The 16,342-nt window shown below is 69.8% G+C and overlaps 2 protein-coding genes across 7 annotated transcripts; both read right to left on the reverse strand.

The window, feature by feature from the left end:
* Nucleotides 1-238: 238 nt before the first annotated feature.
* U2AF2 (U2 small nuclear RNA auxiliary factor 2) lies at nt 239-12,578 on the reverse strand. 4 transcript variants are annotated; one of them, XM_070063606.1, is made up of 12 exons: nt 12,439-12,578; nt 10,067-10,202; nt 9,215-9,259; nt 8,194-8,297; nt 7,894-8,045; nt 6,594-6,710; nt 5,882-6,020; nt 3,138-3,217; nt 2,597-2,719; nt 2,237-2,323; nt 1,821-2,069; nt 239-805 (listed from the first exon to the last, which is right to left on the reverse strand). In XM_070063606.1, exons 1-12 carry the CDS (start codon nt 12,485-12,487, stop codon nt 671-673), a joined length of 1,416 nt encoding a protein of 471 aa, XP_069919707.1. In that variant the 5' UTR covers nt 12,488-12,578; the 3' UTR covers nt 239-670. The 4 variants fall into 4 exon arrangements, with proteins under 4 accessions (XP_069919707.1, XP_069919706.1, XP_069919709.1 ...); XM_070063605.1 differs by having other exon boundaries at nt 2,225-2,323; XM_070063608.1 differs by lacking the exon at nt 9,215-9,259.
* Nucleotides 12,579-13,817: 1,239 nt separating this feature from the next.
* On the reverse strand, nt 13,818-16,197 carry CCDC106 (coiled-coil domain containing 106). 3 transcript variants are annotated; one of them, XM_070063611.1, is made up of 5 exons: nt 16,108-16,197; nt 15,481-15,555; nt 15,289-15,396; nt 15,035-15,211; nt 13,818-14,250 (listed from the first exon to the last, which is right to left on the reverse strand). In XM_070063611.1, exons 1-5 carry the CDS (start codon nt 16,157-16,159, stop codon nt 13,934-13,936), a joined length of 729 nt encoding a protein of 242 aa, XP_069919712.1. In that variant the 5' UTR covers nt 16,160-16,197; the 3' UTR covers nt 13,818-13,933. The 3 variants fall into 3 exon arrangements, with proteins under 3 accessions (XP_069919712.1, XP_069919710.1, XP_069919711.1); XM_070063609.1 differs by lacking the exon at nt 16,108-16,197 and adding an exon at nt 14,339-14,551; XM_070063610.1 differs by lacking the exon at nt 16,108-16,197 and adding an exon at nt 14,339-14,551 and having other exon boundaries at nt 15,289-15,511.
* Nucleotides 16,198-16,342: the final 145 nt, after the last annotated feature.

Raw genomic sequence — 16,342 nt, forward strand, 5'->3', positions numbered from 1 at the left:
CGGCGCGCGCTGTCGTCACTGGCGTCCTGACGCCACTTCCGGCTGCAGCCACGAACCCACGCACCCACGCGCCCGCCCGCCGCCCGCCGCCCCGGAGCCGCGCCGAGTGCCGCGCGCCCGCCCGCCCCGAGGGGCCGCCCCCGCCCCCGCCCCGAGGCGCGGCTCCTGGGACCCTCCCCGCGCCCAGACCCGAAGGCCAGGAGGCCGCTGACACCGGACACAGAGCACCGCCGCCAAGTAAAATACAACAAAATGTTTAATGAGCAAATTCGTCTTAGCAAATATGAAACTGCCACAGAGGGGGCGGGGCGGCGGGGCGGGGCCAGGGGCGGAGTCAACTACGTAAGAAACCAGGGCCGGGGCGCAGGGCACGGAGGGCCGGACAACGAAATTCAAAATAGTTTGGCCATAAAATATAAACACGCTATGTTCCTACGTGGGAGGGGAGAGGGCTGGGGAGGAGAGGCTGTCGGGAGGAGCGCGGGGCCGTCCCCACCCCGCCCGTGCGTGGGTGCGCGGGTCCGCGGGCCGTGCGCCGCCCGCCCGCCCCGTCGCCGCCGTCCAGGTGCTGCCGCTGTCGCTCGGCCGTCACTCCTCTGCCCTTCTTCGGAGGGGAAAGGGGTGGAGGGGGAGCCGCCCCCGGCCCCGCCCCGCTCCGCCCCCACCGCCTCTACCAGAAGTCCCGGCGGTGGTAGGAGTCGGGGTCGCAGTACTTGGTGACCACCACTCTGTTGGCGAACTTGCGGCCAGTCAGCCCCTGCATGGCTTTCTGGCAGTCAAACACAGAGGTGAACTCCACGAAGATCTGCGGGAACAAGAGGCGGCCCGTGAGCGCGGCCACTCGGGACGGCCCAGCAGGCGGCACAGGGCCCTGCCTCGCCTGGACCCGACGGCCCGGGGTGCCTGGGCCGGTGACGGCCGGCACGCAGGGCGGGCAGACGGAACCCGGCCGGCCCCAGAGCACAGGAACACCCCACCGTGCGGGCCGCGGGTGGAGGACAGGACGGGCAGCCCGGGCCGGGCCACCTTTCAGTCCACCCCAGAGGCCCAGCCGCCCAGCACCGACATCCAGGCAGGCCCCCGCTTCCTGCAGCCTCTGCTGGGGGGCAGAGCTGGCTCCTCCAGCCCACCGGGCCATCTGCTCCCCACACCCGCCCACATCCACACACCGCGAATCCCGTGGGCTGCTCCCCGCCCTTCCAACTCCCAAACCAGCTGAGATCTGCAAGATGCAGAGTCCCGGTGGGCCTCGGCGAGCCAGCCCTGTCCCTCTGTCCAGGCCAGCGCCACCCCTCTGCCTCCTGCGCCTGCGCAAACCACGGGGCACCGCGCGCCCCCCTCACGACCGGAAGGCCACCTCCACCTGCCAGACCCAGTTAGGCCCCCAGCCCCGCTGCCCTGCTCTCCGCCCGCAGACCACCTCAGCACCCTGTCCCCTCTCCCCTCCAGCCAGCGCGGCTCCCTCCAGCGACTGCCCGTCAACACCCAGGTGAGCACCCGGGGAAACGCAGGCCGCCGAGCCCGGGCAGCCGCCAGACGCCTGCAGTCATGTAGCAGGGACGGCCCCGGTCCCTCCAGCACTGAGCCCCAGCGCCCCCACAGGCCCCGCCCCCGCAGGCCCCGCCCCCCCAGCACTGAGCCCCAGCGCCCCCGCAGGCCCCCGTCCCTCCAGCACTGAGCCCCAGCGCCCCGCAGGCCCCGCCCCCGCAGGCCCCGGTCCTCCAGCACTGAGCCCCAGCGCCCCCTAGGCCCGGTCCCTCCAGCACTGAGCCCCAGCGCCCCCTAGGCCCCGGGAGACCAGACCCGCCGGGCGCCCTGACCTTTCCACAGCCGGGCACCTCCACGCCGTCCACGGGCCGGGGGATCTCGATGGACTTGACCAGCCCGTACTTGCTGCACTCGTCCCGCACGTCCTCCACGATCTCCTCGTACTCCTCGTCGTCCAGCAGCTCCTCGGGCAGCACCATGTTCATGAGGCACAGGACCTCGGTCGGGTGGCCGCCCATCTGCACCTGGGAGCTCATCAGGCCCGGCACTTGCAAGGTCACGGGCGTCTGATTGATGGTGCTCTGCGGGTCCAGGGGAGGCAGCGGCGTCACGGGGGCCCGGCCACCTCCCTCCACTCACCCCCGCCCCTCGGCTGCCCCAGGGGAAGACCCACCTCCCAGTCCCCAGCACTGCCCCTCCCGCCCGGGGGCCCTCTAGCCAACAGAAGGTGACGTGCCAGGGGGCTCACCAGCGTGGCGTTCTTGGCTCCCACACTCGCCCGCTGCACGAGCAGCTTCTTATCCCCAAGCTGCATCCCGTTGAGCCCCGCGATGGCCTGTGTGAGGACGGGAGGGGAGGGCGCAGGGAGGAGGTGCCGGTCAGAGGCCGGAAGTCCAGCACCTCCCCCGGGGCCGGGGCACCAGTGGGGGAGGAAGGGCAGGCGAAGGCAGTTGAGAGTCCAGAAAAAGCCAACACCAAGGGAAGGGGCAAGCCCCACACACAGGGCCCTGCTCCAGGCTGGCCGCCTCCCGCCCCATCCCGAGGAGACCTCGGCTTGCAACAGCGCAGGGCGGGGAAGGGCAGCAAATGGCCGGGGCCTGGGGCTCACCTGATCCGTGACGTTGATGTCCACGTACTCACAGAAGGCGTAACCCTTGGAGAGCCCCGTGGCACTGTCCTTGACCAGGTTGAAGGCCTTCAGAGGCCCGAAGGAGGTCAGCAGCTCTTTTACCTGCGACAGACCCAGACCCCATCAGGGCAGGGCAGGGGTGAGGGGAGCAGGCAGGCCCAGACCCCATCAGGGCAGGGGCAGAGGTGGGCAGCAGGGGGCAGGGGAGCAGGCAGGCCCAGACCCCATCAGGGCAGGGGTTGGGGGTGGGGGGAGCAGGCAGGCCCGGACCCCATCAGGGCAGGGGTGGGGGTGGGGGAAGCAGGCAGTCCCAGACCCCCGGACCCCATCAGAGCAGGGGCAGGGGTGGGGGGTTGGGGAAGCAGGCAGTCCCAGACCCCATCAGGGCAGGGGTGGGGGGTGGGGGGAGCAGGCAGGCCCGGACCCCATCAGGGCAGGGGCAGGGGTGGGGGGAGCAGGCAGGCCCGGACCCCATCAGGACAGGAGTGTGTGTCTGTGTCTGCAGCGGGGGAGGGCTAACCTGGTCATCATTCAGGTAGTTGGGTAAGCCCCCGATGAACAGTTTGTGAGCAGAGTCAGGGACCACGGTGGACACAACTCCTACCGGGAGAGAGGGGAGGACTTCAACTCCGTGACAGGTCACGTCCATGGGCCCAGGATCCTGGGCCGTCCACAGGACCTGGTACGGGGTGGTGGGGTCATGCCACACCCAGCTGTCCACGCTGTGCACCGCGGCACACGGCAGTGGAGCCGGCTCCTCAGAGCGCAAGCCCTGTGCCTCCAGCCCCAGCCGCCCTCAGCCGTAGCCACAAACCAGCAGCGCGGCACTGACCAAGGCACACTGCCAAGTTACAAGCGTGGCCCTCAGGCCTGGGGAGTCTCCCCACGGCCCTGGCCTCAGGGAGGCAGTTCTCGGCCTGAGGGGTGGGGCAGGGGCTGCCCCGGGGACTCCGCATGGCTTCCAAGCTCTGACTGAGCTCCACACCCCGCCCCGCCCTCCCACTGGCACTGCACGGACAGAGGTCTGCAGGGCCAGCAGCTCCACCAGGATGCCAGCCCCATCCAGCCTCGCCGCTGCTTCAGAACCGGCCAACGCAGCCGGCCCTGCGCTGCAACAAACCCAGCTGCCAGCCGCCACGGGGAGACCCGGATGGAGCGCCAGGCTCCCAGCTTCGGCCTGAACCAGTGAGTGGGAGTGCCTCTGTCTCCCTCCCCCTTCTCCACTTCAAATAAATACCCAGAAAGACCCAGTTAATACGGCCTCTCCTCCTCACCCGCCAGGTACCAAGTGGGAGCGCTGTCACCCACCTCCATCCTGACCCTGGGGAGGAACAGGCAGGCCAAGGAATGCGAGATCAACTCAAAACTAAGGAAGAAGGGGCTCAGTTAAAGTTTAACTTTAAGGGCCGGCACTGTGGCACAGCGGGTAAAGCCACCGCCTGCACTGCCAGCATCCCATGTGGGCGCCAGTTTGAGTCCCGGCTGCTCCACTTGCAATCCAGCTCTCTGCTGTGGTCTGGGGAAGCAGTGGAGGATGGCCCAAGTGCTTGGGCCCCTGCACCCACGTGGGAGACCTGGAGGAAGCTCCTGGCTCCTGGCTTCGGATCGGCGCAGCTCTGGCCATTGCGGCCAATTGGCGAGTGAACCAGCAGATGGAAGACCTCTCTCTCTCTCTCTAACTCCACCTTTCAAACAATAGCTCTTTAAAAAAAAATTGAAATAAAGTTCGACCTTACTCTCAGCTGCCCCAGGGCTTGCTCTCCCGCCCCGGCCCCTCCTGGCCGTGCTGATGTTCCCCCACAGAATCAGGCACCAACCCCGCCAGCTCCCGACCAGCCCAGCAGCGGAGTGCGGGAGACTCAGCCTGGCAGCACCGGCGGCAGGCGGGCCAGGAGCAGGGTCCCCCCAGGTGCTCCTGCAGCCCAGGCGTGCACCACGCTGTGCACAGAAGCCCTGGCCACAACACTAACTGGAAGCCGAGGCACAAGGCAAACACCGGAGTCAAAAAGGCAGCCCCAAAGTTGAACTCAACCACGTGCTCCCCGAGACAGCCCAGCAGGCTGGGGGCAACTGCCCAGTCCCCCCGTAGCCAGACGCCGCGCTCGGGCTCTGAGCCGGCGTGCCAAGTCTCAGGGAGGCAGTAGCCAGGCTCCCCAGGCCTGGGTGTCTCCCTTTAAGGAGCCGGGAGAACACTCGCACCCTGGGTGCATGCTAACGGCCCGTGCCAAGTGTGTGCCTCAGCCTGACCTGATGCCGGGCAGCAGGGTGCCCCGCAGGCCAGCACCTGCTCCCCACAACTGCTTCCTGACCCGTGCTTTTGCTTCTAGCCTCTGCACAGATTACAATTACTGTCCTCTGGGGGAACGCCAGGCCCTGACAGGGAACCCCCCGGCAGAGCCGCGCTTCCGGCCGTGCCCTTCCCAGAACACAGGCTGCCCAGCCACGCTCCCACTGCTCCGCCCGGCCGACAGCTGTCACCAAGGGAGCGGACCAGGAGTCACGCCCTGAGTCCGTGCCGGGCAGGCACTGGCCGGGCAAGGACCCCACTGACTTCACCTCCCTGGGCAAGTTACGGACCACCTCGTGCCTAGCAAGCTTTCGCAGTAAACGGCACCCTGCCCCAGGACAGCCCCGACGCCGCCCAGGGACTGCTGGGTGCCAGCCTTTGGCCCTGGATGGACAAAGGCCGGGTGGACAGTTCAACCAGGCAGCCCCGGGCTCCACAAACGCATCATCAACCTTGGGCCTCCCGCTCACCTACAGCGGCACCAGCTGCCTCCACGGCCAGAGTGCTTCCTGCACCCCCAACAGGAGGGTCTCAAGCCCAAATCCTCAGTGACCCTGACGGCAACCTGGCCCGGGTGCCAAGGGCAGCCTGCACACTTCCTAGAGACAGCTATTGCATGCTGGGAAGTCCTCATGCAGCCCACTCAGGTGGAAATGGCCTGGAACACAGGACCCAGGGCACACACTGGGAGCCCTGCACCCTCCGAGGTCCCCAGGCCTGGAGGCCCAGGGCTGGGGTGAGGCCCAGGGCAGGGGTGAGGCCCAGGCTGCAAGTCCCACACCAGCTGCTGCACCTGCAGCCTGGTCCTCGTCAGCCCCCGAGCAGCTGTGTGTCCTCACGCAGACCTCAGCCCAGCCGCTGTGGCCAGGCCCCACCTCGGCCACGCAGGGGGACCGCCCGACTCAGGGCGTGGGGAAGCACCACACCATGCCTACACAGCCGGGCTGGGCTGAGAAGGGGCCCGGCCCCCCACTCACCAGGCACGTAGACGGAGGGGTTCTCCGACATGCCGGGCAGGGGCTGGTAGTCGTGAGGCCTGCGGATCTTCAGCGACTGGCCCTGGAAGATGATGCCGTCGAAGGCCATGGCCTGGGTGGTCTCATCCACAGAGCGGAACTGAGAGACAGGAGAGAGGGGGTGAGGGACAGCCCCCAGGGCTTCTCTTCCCTTTCACACCCCATGTGCCACGTCCCGTGCCGGCCACATCCTGCCTCCAGGGCCCAGTGTTCTAGGGAGCGAAGACACCAGCGCCCCAGACACCCACAGGCACGGCAAGGGAAGAGGGCTCGGTGCAGAAGGTCCCAGGGGAGCGCCACTACGCAGGCGCCGAGCAGACAGCCCCTGAGACAAGCACAGAGCGCGAGCGCACCGCTCAGCAGCCTCTACGGCCACAAGCCCGCTTCTGTGCCTTCACGGCGTCCGGCAAGACCAGGGCTCCGACCCCAACCCACGGTCCACAGCAGTCGGTCTGGGAGCACCGCCGGTCAACCCGAGGGAGCCGGCCCAGCCCAGCCGCGCGAGGCAGGAGCACAGCGTCTTCAGGAACAGGTCCAGGGGTCTGGACAGGTGCCTGGGCCACACGCCAGCAGAGGGCGGGCTGGAGGCAGGTTTGGGTTCTCAGAGCACACCAGAGCAGCCGAGGGACAAGGACGGACTGCACATGCCCGACCCCAGCACTGGCCCGCTCACCTCCAGAAAAGCAAAGTTCTTGTCTTGGTTAATCTGCACAGCCAACACAGGGTTCCCAGGAGCCTGCGTCAGCCCCCCCAGGCGCATCTGGGCGTTGAAGAAATCCATCATGGCCTCCTGCAGAGGGAATAGGAGACAGGGGGGGGCGGGGGAAGGGAGGTGGAGAGAGGAGGGGAAGGGTGAGAGAGGGAGACACAGAGGGGTTTGGGGGTAAGGGGGAGGGATGAGGGGTGAGGGAGGGGAGGGGGAGGGGACAGTGAAATATGGGGAGTAGGGGGCGAAAGGGCCAAAAGCAAGAGGAAGGTGAGAGAAGACAGGGAGGCAGCAGCGAGAGGCGGCACAGGGCGGGAGATGGGTCGATGCGGCCGACAGGACGGAGGTTGGGAGGGAGCCACGGGGGCCCCAGGCCATCGGGGAGACGACAGCAGGCGTCAGACGGGCAGGGGAGGAGACAGCATGTGGGAGGAGAGGACCCAGGACACGACGGAGCAGATGAGGACAGGCAGGAGCAGGAACCGAGAGAGAGAGAGGCCACAGGGGCGGGCAGGGCGACCAGGACAGAGCAGAGCGAGGAGATCCAGAGGTGGGGGCGGGGCGGGAGGAGGGGCGGGAGGGGAGGAGAAAAGAGTGATGCGGAGGGACCTGGCCCTGGAGTCCGGGGGCTGGTTTATCAAATGTAGCAAAGTGCAGGTTGAGAAAGTCAGAATGGACCTTACTTGCCTTCGACGATGGTAGCAAACTTTTTGTTGCTACGAGGGATCTCAGCCCCACAATATTTCACTTTAAAGAGAAATGGAAACAACTCTTTGATCTCGGGATTCTCAGGGGGTGCCACGGGAAGGGGTGGGGAGGGTCGGGGGACAGGAGCGGCGGGGAAGGTGGCAGGGAGGAGGTCAGGGCATCAAAACAGAGCAGCGACCATGGGAGGGAGGGAGGGCTGTGGGAAAGGCTGGGACAGCGGCACAGAAGGAGAGGCGTGTCAGAGAAGACGGGCGTGCGTCTGCGTGTGTCTGCGTGTGCCTGTGTCGAGTCTCCCTCTCTGTCTCTCTCCGACACGTACGTGTGATGTGTAGGTACGTTAGCTGTGTGCTGGAGGAGGGTGTGGGAGGGGAGACGGGAGAGGGAGGAGGAGGGAGGGAGGGGCCACCCCCAGCCCGGCCCCTGGCTGGCTCAACTCCATCCGTCCGTCTGGGAGGGGGCCGGGGGGGTCTCGCAGGAGCAGAGTCTGACCCGTGCAGGTTGGGGGAAGGGAACGGGGGAGGGGAGGGGCGGGGGAGAGGGAGGGCAGAAGGGGCAGTACCTCAGTGATGCCGAAGGGGATGTTGCCCACGTAGAGGCGCCGGGCCTGCCTCGTCATCTGGCTCCCAACCACGGGCACCGGCGTCGGAGTCACGGCCAGACCATCCGGGGTCATGGTGGGGAGGAGGGCAGTGGCTGGAATCTGACCCGCAGCTTGGAGGAGACGGCACAAGACGAGGCGTCAGGAAAGCCTGGCGCGGAGCTCGGGCACCACCCACCACACACTCAGCTGGAGACCCCCACCCCCACGGGCACTTCGGGTGCCCTCCTGCAGCCCCCCAGGCGCGGCCAGCGGGCCTACCTTGCATGGCCTTGTACTGCATTGGGGTGATGTGCTCGAAGCCAGGGGGAGGCACGTCCCAGTATTTACGCACCTTCTTCTTCTTCTCATGGCGGGGGGAGCGACTGGGGGCGGGGAGAGCGGGCGGCCAACCTCAGTCTGACCCACAGCCGCAGGGCCCCTCCCAGGCTCCGCAGAGGCCACCCCCCACGAACTCCACTCTCCCCAGGAGAGGGGATCTGGACCCAGGCCTAGGGAGGGGTGCTGGTTTGAAGGCAGAGCGGGGGCCAGGGCTGGACACGGGCACGGAGGAGGGGGGAGGTGTGGACACGGGTGGGAGGAGGGAAGGTGTGGACGTGGGTGGGAGGAGGGGAAGGTGTGGACATGGGTGGGGAGAGGCACACAGCAGTGAGGGAGGGGAAGGTGTGGACACAGGCAAGAGAAGAAGATGTGGACACGGGCAGGGAGGAGGGAAGGTGTGGACATGGGAGGGGGGAGGGGAAGGTGTAGACGTGGCACAGAGAGGCACACAGCAGTGAGGGAGGGGAAGGTGTGGACGTGGGCAGGGGGAGAGGAAGGTGTAGACACAGCAGGGAGAGCCACACAGCAGTGAGGGAAGGGAAGGTGTGGACGTGGGCAGCGAGAGGGGAAGGTGTGGACACGGGCAGGGAGAGGCACAGAGCAGTGAGGGAGAGGAAGGTGTGGACACGGCAGGGGAGAGCCACACAGCAGTGAGGAGGAAGGTGTAGACGCGGGCAGGAGGAGGGGAAGGTGTGGACGTGGGCAGGGGGAAGGGAAGGTGTACACGAGGGCAGTGGAGAGGCACACAGCAGTGAGCGAGGGGAAGGTGTGGATGCGGGCAGGGGGAGGGCAAGGTGTGGACAGCAGTGAGGGAGGGGAAGGTGTGGATGCGGGCAGGGGGAGGGCAAGGTGTGGACAGCAGTGAGGGAGGGGAAGGTGTGGACACGGCAGGGAGAGGCACACAGCAGTGAGGGAGGGAAAGGTGTAGACGCGGGGGCACAGGGGCAGGAGAGACGCTCACATCAATCCACCGTGGTCCTCTTTAGCGCCTCTGGTCAAAGGTTTGCTGGGGGGTGGGAGGGAAAGGTAGGGGAGGGGTGACTGGGGACCCTCGACTGCCCCACAGGCCACTCCCCCCCAGCTCACTGAGTCCCAAGGCTGGGGCAGGGCCGAGGAGAACAAGCGGCAAGCAGCCCCCTCGGCCCTGCCATCTCCCCCCGCCAACTCCCAGACCAGGATTAGGAGAGGAGGAGGCGGGCCAGGGCAGACCAGTGTCCCTGCAGGCACTGGGCGGGGGGGGGGGGGGGGGGGCGCGGGAAAGCAGAATCCCTGGAGGGAGCCCGGGAGCCGAGGCTGCAGACAGTGCCCCACTGCGAGGAGGGGAGAGAGACTGGAGCCAGAGCAGCCCCGGAAGACAGCCTCCCAGAGCAGCACAGAACAGCTCAAGGCAACCAGCCCGCGGCGGGAGCCAGCCCTGCGCCGGGCATCGGCCACGCCATCAGCCGTGCCACCTCCAAGCCCGCAACCCGCTAGCACGCCTGGGAAGGCCACGCGGGGGAGACGGCTCAAGTGCCTGGGCCCTGCCACCCACGGGGAGGCCAGGATGGAGTTTCGGGGTCCTAGCCTTGGCCTGGACCAGCCCCAAGCGTGGCAGCCAAGGACAAGAGCCCCCGGCCCGCCCTTCATCAAGTCGTCTCTGTAAGGAGAGCCCTCGGGGTCGGGGCAGACAGAACCCGCAGCCCCCAGCACCGCCAGCGGGGAAGTGAAAGAAACGCCAGACTCGGCGGAGAGCTGGTCCCCACCCGACAGACACGAGGCCACGCAGGCTGTGGGGCCACCCAGACGCCCCCCACACCCAGGCTGGCCCGGGCACCTTCGCCGCCGCCTGTCCCGCGAGGCGCTCCGCTGGTCTCGGTTGCGCCGGTCCCGGCTCCGGCTCCGGCGCTTGCGGTCCCGGCTTCGCGAGCGGCTATGACTGCGCTTCCGGTGCCGGTTCTCCTTGTCCCTCTCTGCGCAAGGCGAGAGGCAGGGGCTGGGCTGAGTGGAGGGAGGACGCGGGCCCAGCCCACCCTGCACGCTGGTGGCTACGCCCAAGACCCAGGGAGGCCACCCCCAAGGGCAGGGACTGCAGGAGGAAGGGAGAGAAGAGGCCTCCTGGGTCCACAGCAGAGGGGACCGCGGACAGGGCCTGCTAGTGCCCCGGGGGTGAAGATACCTGCGGATGCTCAAGGGCTGAGGAGCCAGAGAAGACAGAGGAGGCTGGCTCCTGGTCCCCCTCGAGGGCTGAGGGGCCTGACCCCAGGGTCGTCCCTGAGAGGGGCAGGGCTAGACGCTGGGGAATCAAGAGACCCAATGATGCTTTCCTGAAGGGACCCAGCGACCCCTCAGGAAAGACGCGGGCACCGGCTGGCACCCACAGCCCCCCACGTCCGGCCCAGGAGCACGGAGCCAGGCGTGATGTGATGTGCCCGGATGCAGGACGCTCGAGTCATCCCTCTCCTGCAGGCAGGCCACGCGGGACCAATATGCCTCCATCCCCTCGGGGCGAGGACCAGGGACTCCAGGTCCCGCCAGGACCTCCGCAGGACACCGCGCGCCCCGGCACGGGCCCGACCGGGCCACCACACGCAGCGCAGGACAGGTCCACGCCCCCGTGGCCTCCGTGTCACACACTGTCCAACGTGGCTGCGCGTGCTCTGCCCCCAACCACGCACGCTCAAGCACGCACAACCGGGAGCACCGCCTGCATCCCCAGCCAGAACCTGCACCCAGGCTCGGCCACAGGACGGGCGGCCGGGACGCGCGCCAGCAGCCTGCACCCGCCACTGCTGGACACGGGGCCGGCGGAGCAGACAGTCCGCCTCCAACCTGCACGACGACACTCCCTCCGCGGAAGGCAAAGACAGAGAAACCCCGCTGGGGTGCGGAAGACAGAGACGAGGGCGCCGGCCCGCAGCCAGCACGCGAGCACCGCGCGGGCGCCGGGCGCCGGCCCCAGCAGCTCTGCTGCCCACGGGGACCGGCCCAGGAGGCGTCCCGCCGCCGAGGCTCAGCAGCGCGCAGGAAAGGGACGCCCGCGGGGCGCCCGGACGCAAACAAGGAAATCCCCTAGGCACAGGTCGCCAAGAGACGCAGGGAGACTGGCGCGCTGGGACAAAGACCCACGCACGGCACGGGGCACACGTGGGCCCCGGAGGAGGCGCCGCACACCTGCCGGACTCCGCGCCAGCTCCTCCCCGCTGACCGCAGGACGCCACGCGAACGCGACCGGAACTTGGCTCGAGCAGGCGCCGTCCCGCCCCGCGCGCCAGGTGCGCCGAGGGCCTAGCCGACGGCGGGAGGGCAGCCGGCCCGGCTCGCCCGACTCCGTGTCCGCCCTCCGAGCCCCTCCCGCAGCGGGGGGACCCGGGCCGTGCTCGCGAGGAAACGCGGGCGGACCGAACAAAGCGCCGGCCCCCAGCGAGGGGCGCAGCTTCCCTGCAGCGGGGCTCGCTCGCCCCATGAGGAATCTCTACAGCCAGAAACATTAGCAAAGAACACCGCACCCTCGGTACTCAGGCGGCAGGCAGGCCGCGGGAGGGGCGGGCTCCGTCCACCCCCGCCCCAGCTCGGGCCTGGGCCCCTGGACCTCCGCTGCTCCCGGCGCCCTCACTCTCGCCGAACGCGAGAAGCGGGCACGCAGCCCCGGGCGGCGGGGCGCTGCCGGGCACTGCCTGCCTCGGCCCGCAGCCGCGCCGTCCCACCTCCGCGCGGACACGCAGGAGGCCCAGCTAGGGGCCCCGGTCCACGCGAGGGGGAGGGGGCCGTCCCCGAGACCGCCATTTTGAAACAAAGGGGGCGTGGAGACGCAGCCCCGGCACAACCGGAAGCGGAAGAGTTGCAGCAGCGGGCGAAAAAGAAGGGGATTACAGGATCTAACATACTAATCGTCTTTGCCAAGAAAGGGAGAGAGCGAGCAGAGCTAGGGTCGACGACTCCGGCGCCAGCGCGCCGCGTCCCCCTTCGCCACCTCCGCGGGGACCACGTGGGCGCGGGCGGGCGCCGTGCGCATGCGCCACGGGCCCGCGCCCGCCGCCCCTGCCCCTCGCCGCGCCGCGGGCGGTCACGTGAGCGAGGCGCGCCGCGGGAGGGGGGGTGGATCGCGCGGCGCCGAGGAATGGGAAACGAGGGGGAAAATGGCGGGGGCCGAGGAGCCAAGCGAGGAGCCACCCCTCCCGCGCCGCCCCGCCACCCCGGCGCCCTCACCTTGTTTATTCTCGTTGAGCTGCCGCTCGAACTCGTCGAAGTCCGACATGCTGAGGCGGCCGCGTCGGGCCCTGTGCAGCGCTCGCCTCGCCTCGCCGCCCGCCCGCTCCGGCCGCTTCGGCTACTTCCGCCGCTAGCTTCGGCTACTTCCGGCCGCCGCCGGCGCTGTACCGCCTCCTACCTAATCAAGCCCCGGCAGCCCGCCCCGCCCAGGCTCCGCCCCTCGCCCCGCCCGACCCCCGCGAGCCCCGCCCCCGAGCCTGGCTCCGAAGCGCGTCGGCTCTTTCCGGACGGTCGGCCTCGGCGGTTTCCGAAAACGCCCGAAGCGAGGACCTGGCCGGCGTCTCGGGTTTCCGTAACTTTCCGGAAGTCAGCGCCTCGCCGTCCGGCTGTGTTCGCGGGTCCTCGCGTCCCTCGGCGCAGAGCCCTCTCCGCGGGTTCGGCTCCTCCCGACAATTCCAACCGCCCCAGTCTCTCCCTCTGCAGATCCGCCGCGCTGCTCCGCCGGACCCGCCTAAGCAATCGGCCACTGCCGACGACCTTTCCGAGGGTTTCGGCGCTCGCCAGAGGCTTCGGCTCTTTCCGGAGAGTCCGCTCGCGCACTCCTCCCCTACCGGAGAGCTTCGGCTCCTTCCGCCGCGGCTTCGGGAAGCCCCTCCCTCACGGAAGCGGCTTCGGCTCTCTCCGGCGGCGCTTCGGCTCCTTCCGGCGGCGGGAACCGAAAAGGGAGGGAGGACGGAGGCGAGGTGGGTCCGGGGCCCGGGTCCAGAGAAGGGGGCGGGGTCCGGGCTCTCGGCACCTGGCTCTCCCGATGGGAGAGAGGAAGGAAGGAAGGGCCGACTCTCCGGAGCGCCTGAGGCGGCTGCGCGAGGCAGCAGCAGCCTTCGGGCTGGAGGGCGCGCGCGGCCGCTGCGGAGGTTGCCAGCGCGGCTCTGCGCGCCTGCGCAGGGGCTGAGGCGGGCTATTGCGGCTGCGCGGAGGTCGGTCTGAGGCGGGGTGGCGGTGTCGGGTTCCAGGGCCCCCACTGCGCGTGCGCGAGGCTTTCCCTGCCTAAAAGGAGTCCGAGTTCCCGACCGTTAAGCACGACCGCCCGCTCCCGGTTGTCTTGGCAACTGCGTCCGCGCTCTCGCACCCCTGCCGCCGCGCGCACGCGTGGAAGGCGGTGGAAGCACCACTTCCGGGACGCGGCCAACGTCGCGCTGCTGCCCCCTGGCGGCAGACGGCCGCCGTGCCACGCCGCGCCGCGCCCGGGGACCGCCCATGCCGGGGGTCGTCGGGCCCCGCGCCGCTAACGCACGGCGCCGCCCCCGGGGGGCTCGCCCCACCCTGTGCTCCCCAACCCCTCGCTTCCCCTCCGAGGAAAACGCTGGGGCCCAGTCTGTGCCAAAGCGTCACGTCTCTGTTTTATTTTTAATTTTTTAACTTAAATTCCGGGCGCCGTCTGCCCGAGCGTCACGTCTCTCGTCTTTCTTTATTGGATCTGAGCGAGCACGGGTCACCGCTTGAAGCGGTAGGTGATGGGCAGCAGCAGCTTGCTCTTCTTGAGCGCCTGCACCTTCTTGAGCGTCTCGTCGTCCAGGGCCAGGAAGCAGCGGCGCGAGTACTCGAGCAGGCGCTCCTTGGAGGGGTCGAACTCGCCCACCTCGGCCAGCTTCTCGGGGGCCACGATGAGCAGCTCGGCGATGGGCGTGGTCAGCGCCACGGTGTTGCGGTCCACGCGGTGGTGCTCGAAGGCCCGCGACATGCTCTTGAGCTTCTGGAAGGTGCCCAGGATCTTCTTGTAGCGGCACAGCACGCCGTCGGCGTCCTTCACTGCGGGGGGACAGCGGGCGGCGGTCAGGGCCGGGGCCGCGGCGCGCGGGGCCAGGGCGCGCGCCCCGGGGCCTCGGCCCCCGCTCACCCCGCTGCCGCTCCCGGGCCTTGGGCTTCCCGAAGCGCCTCCGGCCGGCGCCCGCCCGCGGCCTCTGCCTCTTCCTCTCGCCGGCGCTGCCTTCCTCGGACGCGGCGCTGAGCGACGAGGCGGCCGACTCCAGGTCCGAGGCCTCGCCCCCCGCGCCGCCGCGGCTGTCCCCCTCCGCCCGCCGGGGCCCCGGCTTGGCCCGGCAGTGGTCCTCTGGGGGTGGGATGGGGGGCGGGGGAGAGCAAAGCCCGCAGGTGAACGGCGGGCCCAGGCCGGACGCCTGGCGGCCGCGCTGACCCGCAGAGCCCCTGGAGGGCAGTGGGAGCCCGGGAGACAGGGGCTCTGGGCCTGGTAGGCCGGGGACAGCCAAGGCCTCCAGCTGCACCGGGGGCGCTCCCCGGGGACACGGGTGCTGGAAAGGCCCTGTACTGGGCTCCCCAGGGGCCCGACCGTCGCGGGAATCATCCGCGGGGGAGACAGCCAGATCCTGACAGCGTGGGCACGGGCACCACGGGCCCGTGCGTGGCGCCGGGTTTGGGGAGGAGGGGGCTCGCAGAGAGAGGGGCAGCAGGGGCCCCGCTGGGGCTGGGCGGCGGTCAGCACGCGTGGGTCCGCCAGTAAACCGGCCGGGCTGCTGCTGGTCCTGGACCAGCACGGGAGGGGGCAGGGGCACGGGGTCGCGGCCCGCGCGCCCACCTGCGTCCACGCGCGCGGAGGAGATGAACTTGTCCAGCTGGCAGCGCAGGAAGTCCCGCTCCTCCTCCAGGTCCTCGATGCGCTTCTGCAGCCACGAGTTCCTCTCCAGGGCCAGGTGCAGCTGCGCCTTGACGCTGTTCATCAGGGCCAGGGTGGGCGACGCGGCCTCCGCGGGCTCTGCGGCGGGGAGCGCACCGGTCACCCTGCGGGCCGGCGGCCCCGCGCCTCCGCGCCCCCGCGCCCCCGCCGCTCACCCTCGAAGCCCGCCTGCGAGGAGTTCAGGCTGTAGAAGAGCTGCGAGTCCAGCGGGGGCGCCTCCTCGAAGGGGACGGAGACCTCAAAGCCCTCATCGTCTTTCTTCACTGGACAGGAGAGGCCCGCGGTCACGCGCCAGGCGGCCGCAGGCCCCGCCGGGGCCGCCCCCCACCGCGGCCCCGCGTCCTCACTCGTCCGCCTCCGGCCGCTCCGCTCGTTCATCGCCGGGCTTTCTGTGGACCCCGCAGCGGAGCGCCTCAGGGGCACTGGACAGAAACAGCAGCCACAGATGGAGGGGCCCGCCCGGGGTCTGGGGGGGAGGGGACCCCATGCTCCAGGACCCAGAGCTGCGGGCGCCTAGCCGAGACCCGGACGGACGGCTGGGGCCTGGGCACCCCGGGGCTGCTGGGGCACAGGGAGCCCCTGGCCCGCACGGCGAGGACCCCCCGCAAGGGGTCTCTGCAGGCCCAACCGAGCCGCAGGTGCAGGGAGAAGCTGCCCCAACTTCGGCCCACGCGCGGCGACTCCCGGCTCCCGGTCGTCCCACGCCCCTCCCCCGCACTCGCCTGGAGCCAGCAGGGCCCCTCCCCCATGACGGGGGGGGCTGGGCGCGTGCGCAGTGCGGGGGAAGGTCACGCGTGGGCATGCGCCCCCCGCCCCCGCCCTTTGTCCCGCGGGTGGGAGGGGGAGCGGCCGTGGCGGGGGGGGGGATTGTCCCTGCAATAATAGGCCAAGGGTGCGGACGCGGCCACCATCCCCCTCCCCACCTCCCCCGCCCCGTGCCCCGGGTCCGAGGGGCCGGAGCTGCCCGCGCTCACCCACCCGCGCGCGGAATCTGGGCCGCGGACCGACGGCGGCGGCGGCGCCCATGCCCGGCGCGGGGGAGCGTCTGCAAAGTGTCACAGAGAGCGAAGGGAGGCGCCCACCCGCCCGCGAGCGGGCGGGGCGGCGGCGGAGCGGGTCTCCGGACTGGGCGGCGGAGCGGGACGCGGGGAACTCGGCGAGGCAGGGTCCAGCCGGCCCGGCGCCTCTCCTCCCGGAGCCCTGGCACCC

The sequence above is a fragment of the Oryctolagus cuniculus genome, chromosome 18, assembly GCF_964237555.1.
Source record: "Oryctolagus cuniculus chromosome 18, mOryCun1.1, whole genome shotgun sequence".
NCBI lineage: Eukaryota > Metazoa > Chordata > Mammalia > Lagomorpha > Leporidae > Oryctolagus > Oryctolagus cuniculus.

Coding starts and splice junctions, on each gene's coding strand:
- U2AF2 (XM_070063605.1), bottom strand. CDS start 12,487: ATGTCGGACTTCGACGAGTTCGAGCGGCAGCTCAACGAGAATAAACAA. Junction 6,021..6,593: donor AGAACTTTGCTTTTCTGGAG/GTGAGCGGGCCA, acceptor CCTGTCTCTCAG/TTCCGCTCTGTGGATGAGAC. Junction 2,070..2,224: donor CCACGCTGGTGAGCCCCCTG/GCACGTCACCTT, acceptor CTGGACCCGCAG/AGCACCATCAATCAGACGCC.
- CCDC106 (XM_070063610.1), bottom strand. CDS start 15,511: ATGAACGAGCGGAGCGGCCGGAGGCGGACGAGTGAGGACGCGGGGCCG. Junction 15,212..15,288: donor CTCGCAGGCGGGCTTCGAGG/GTGAGCGGCGGG, acceptor TCCCCGCCGCAG/AGCCCGCGGAGGCCGCGTCG. Junction 14,251..14,338: donor GGCCCGGGAGCGGCAGCGGG/GTGAGCGGGGGC, acceptor GTCCCCCCGCAG/TGAAGGACGCCGACGGCGTG.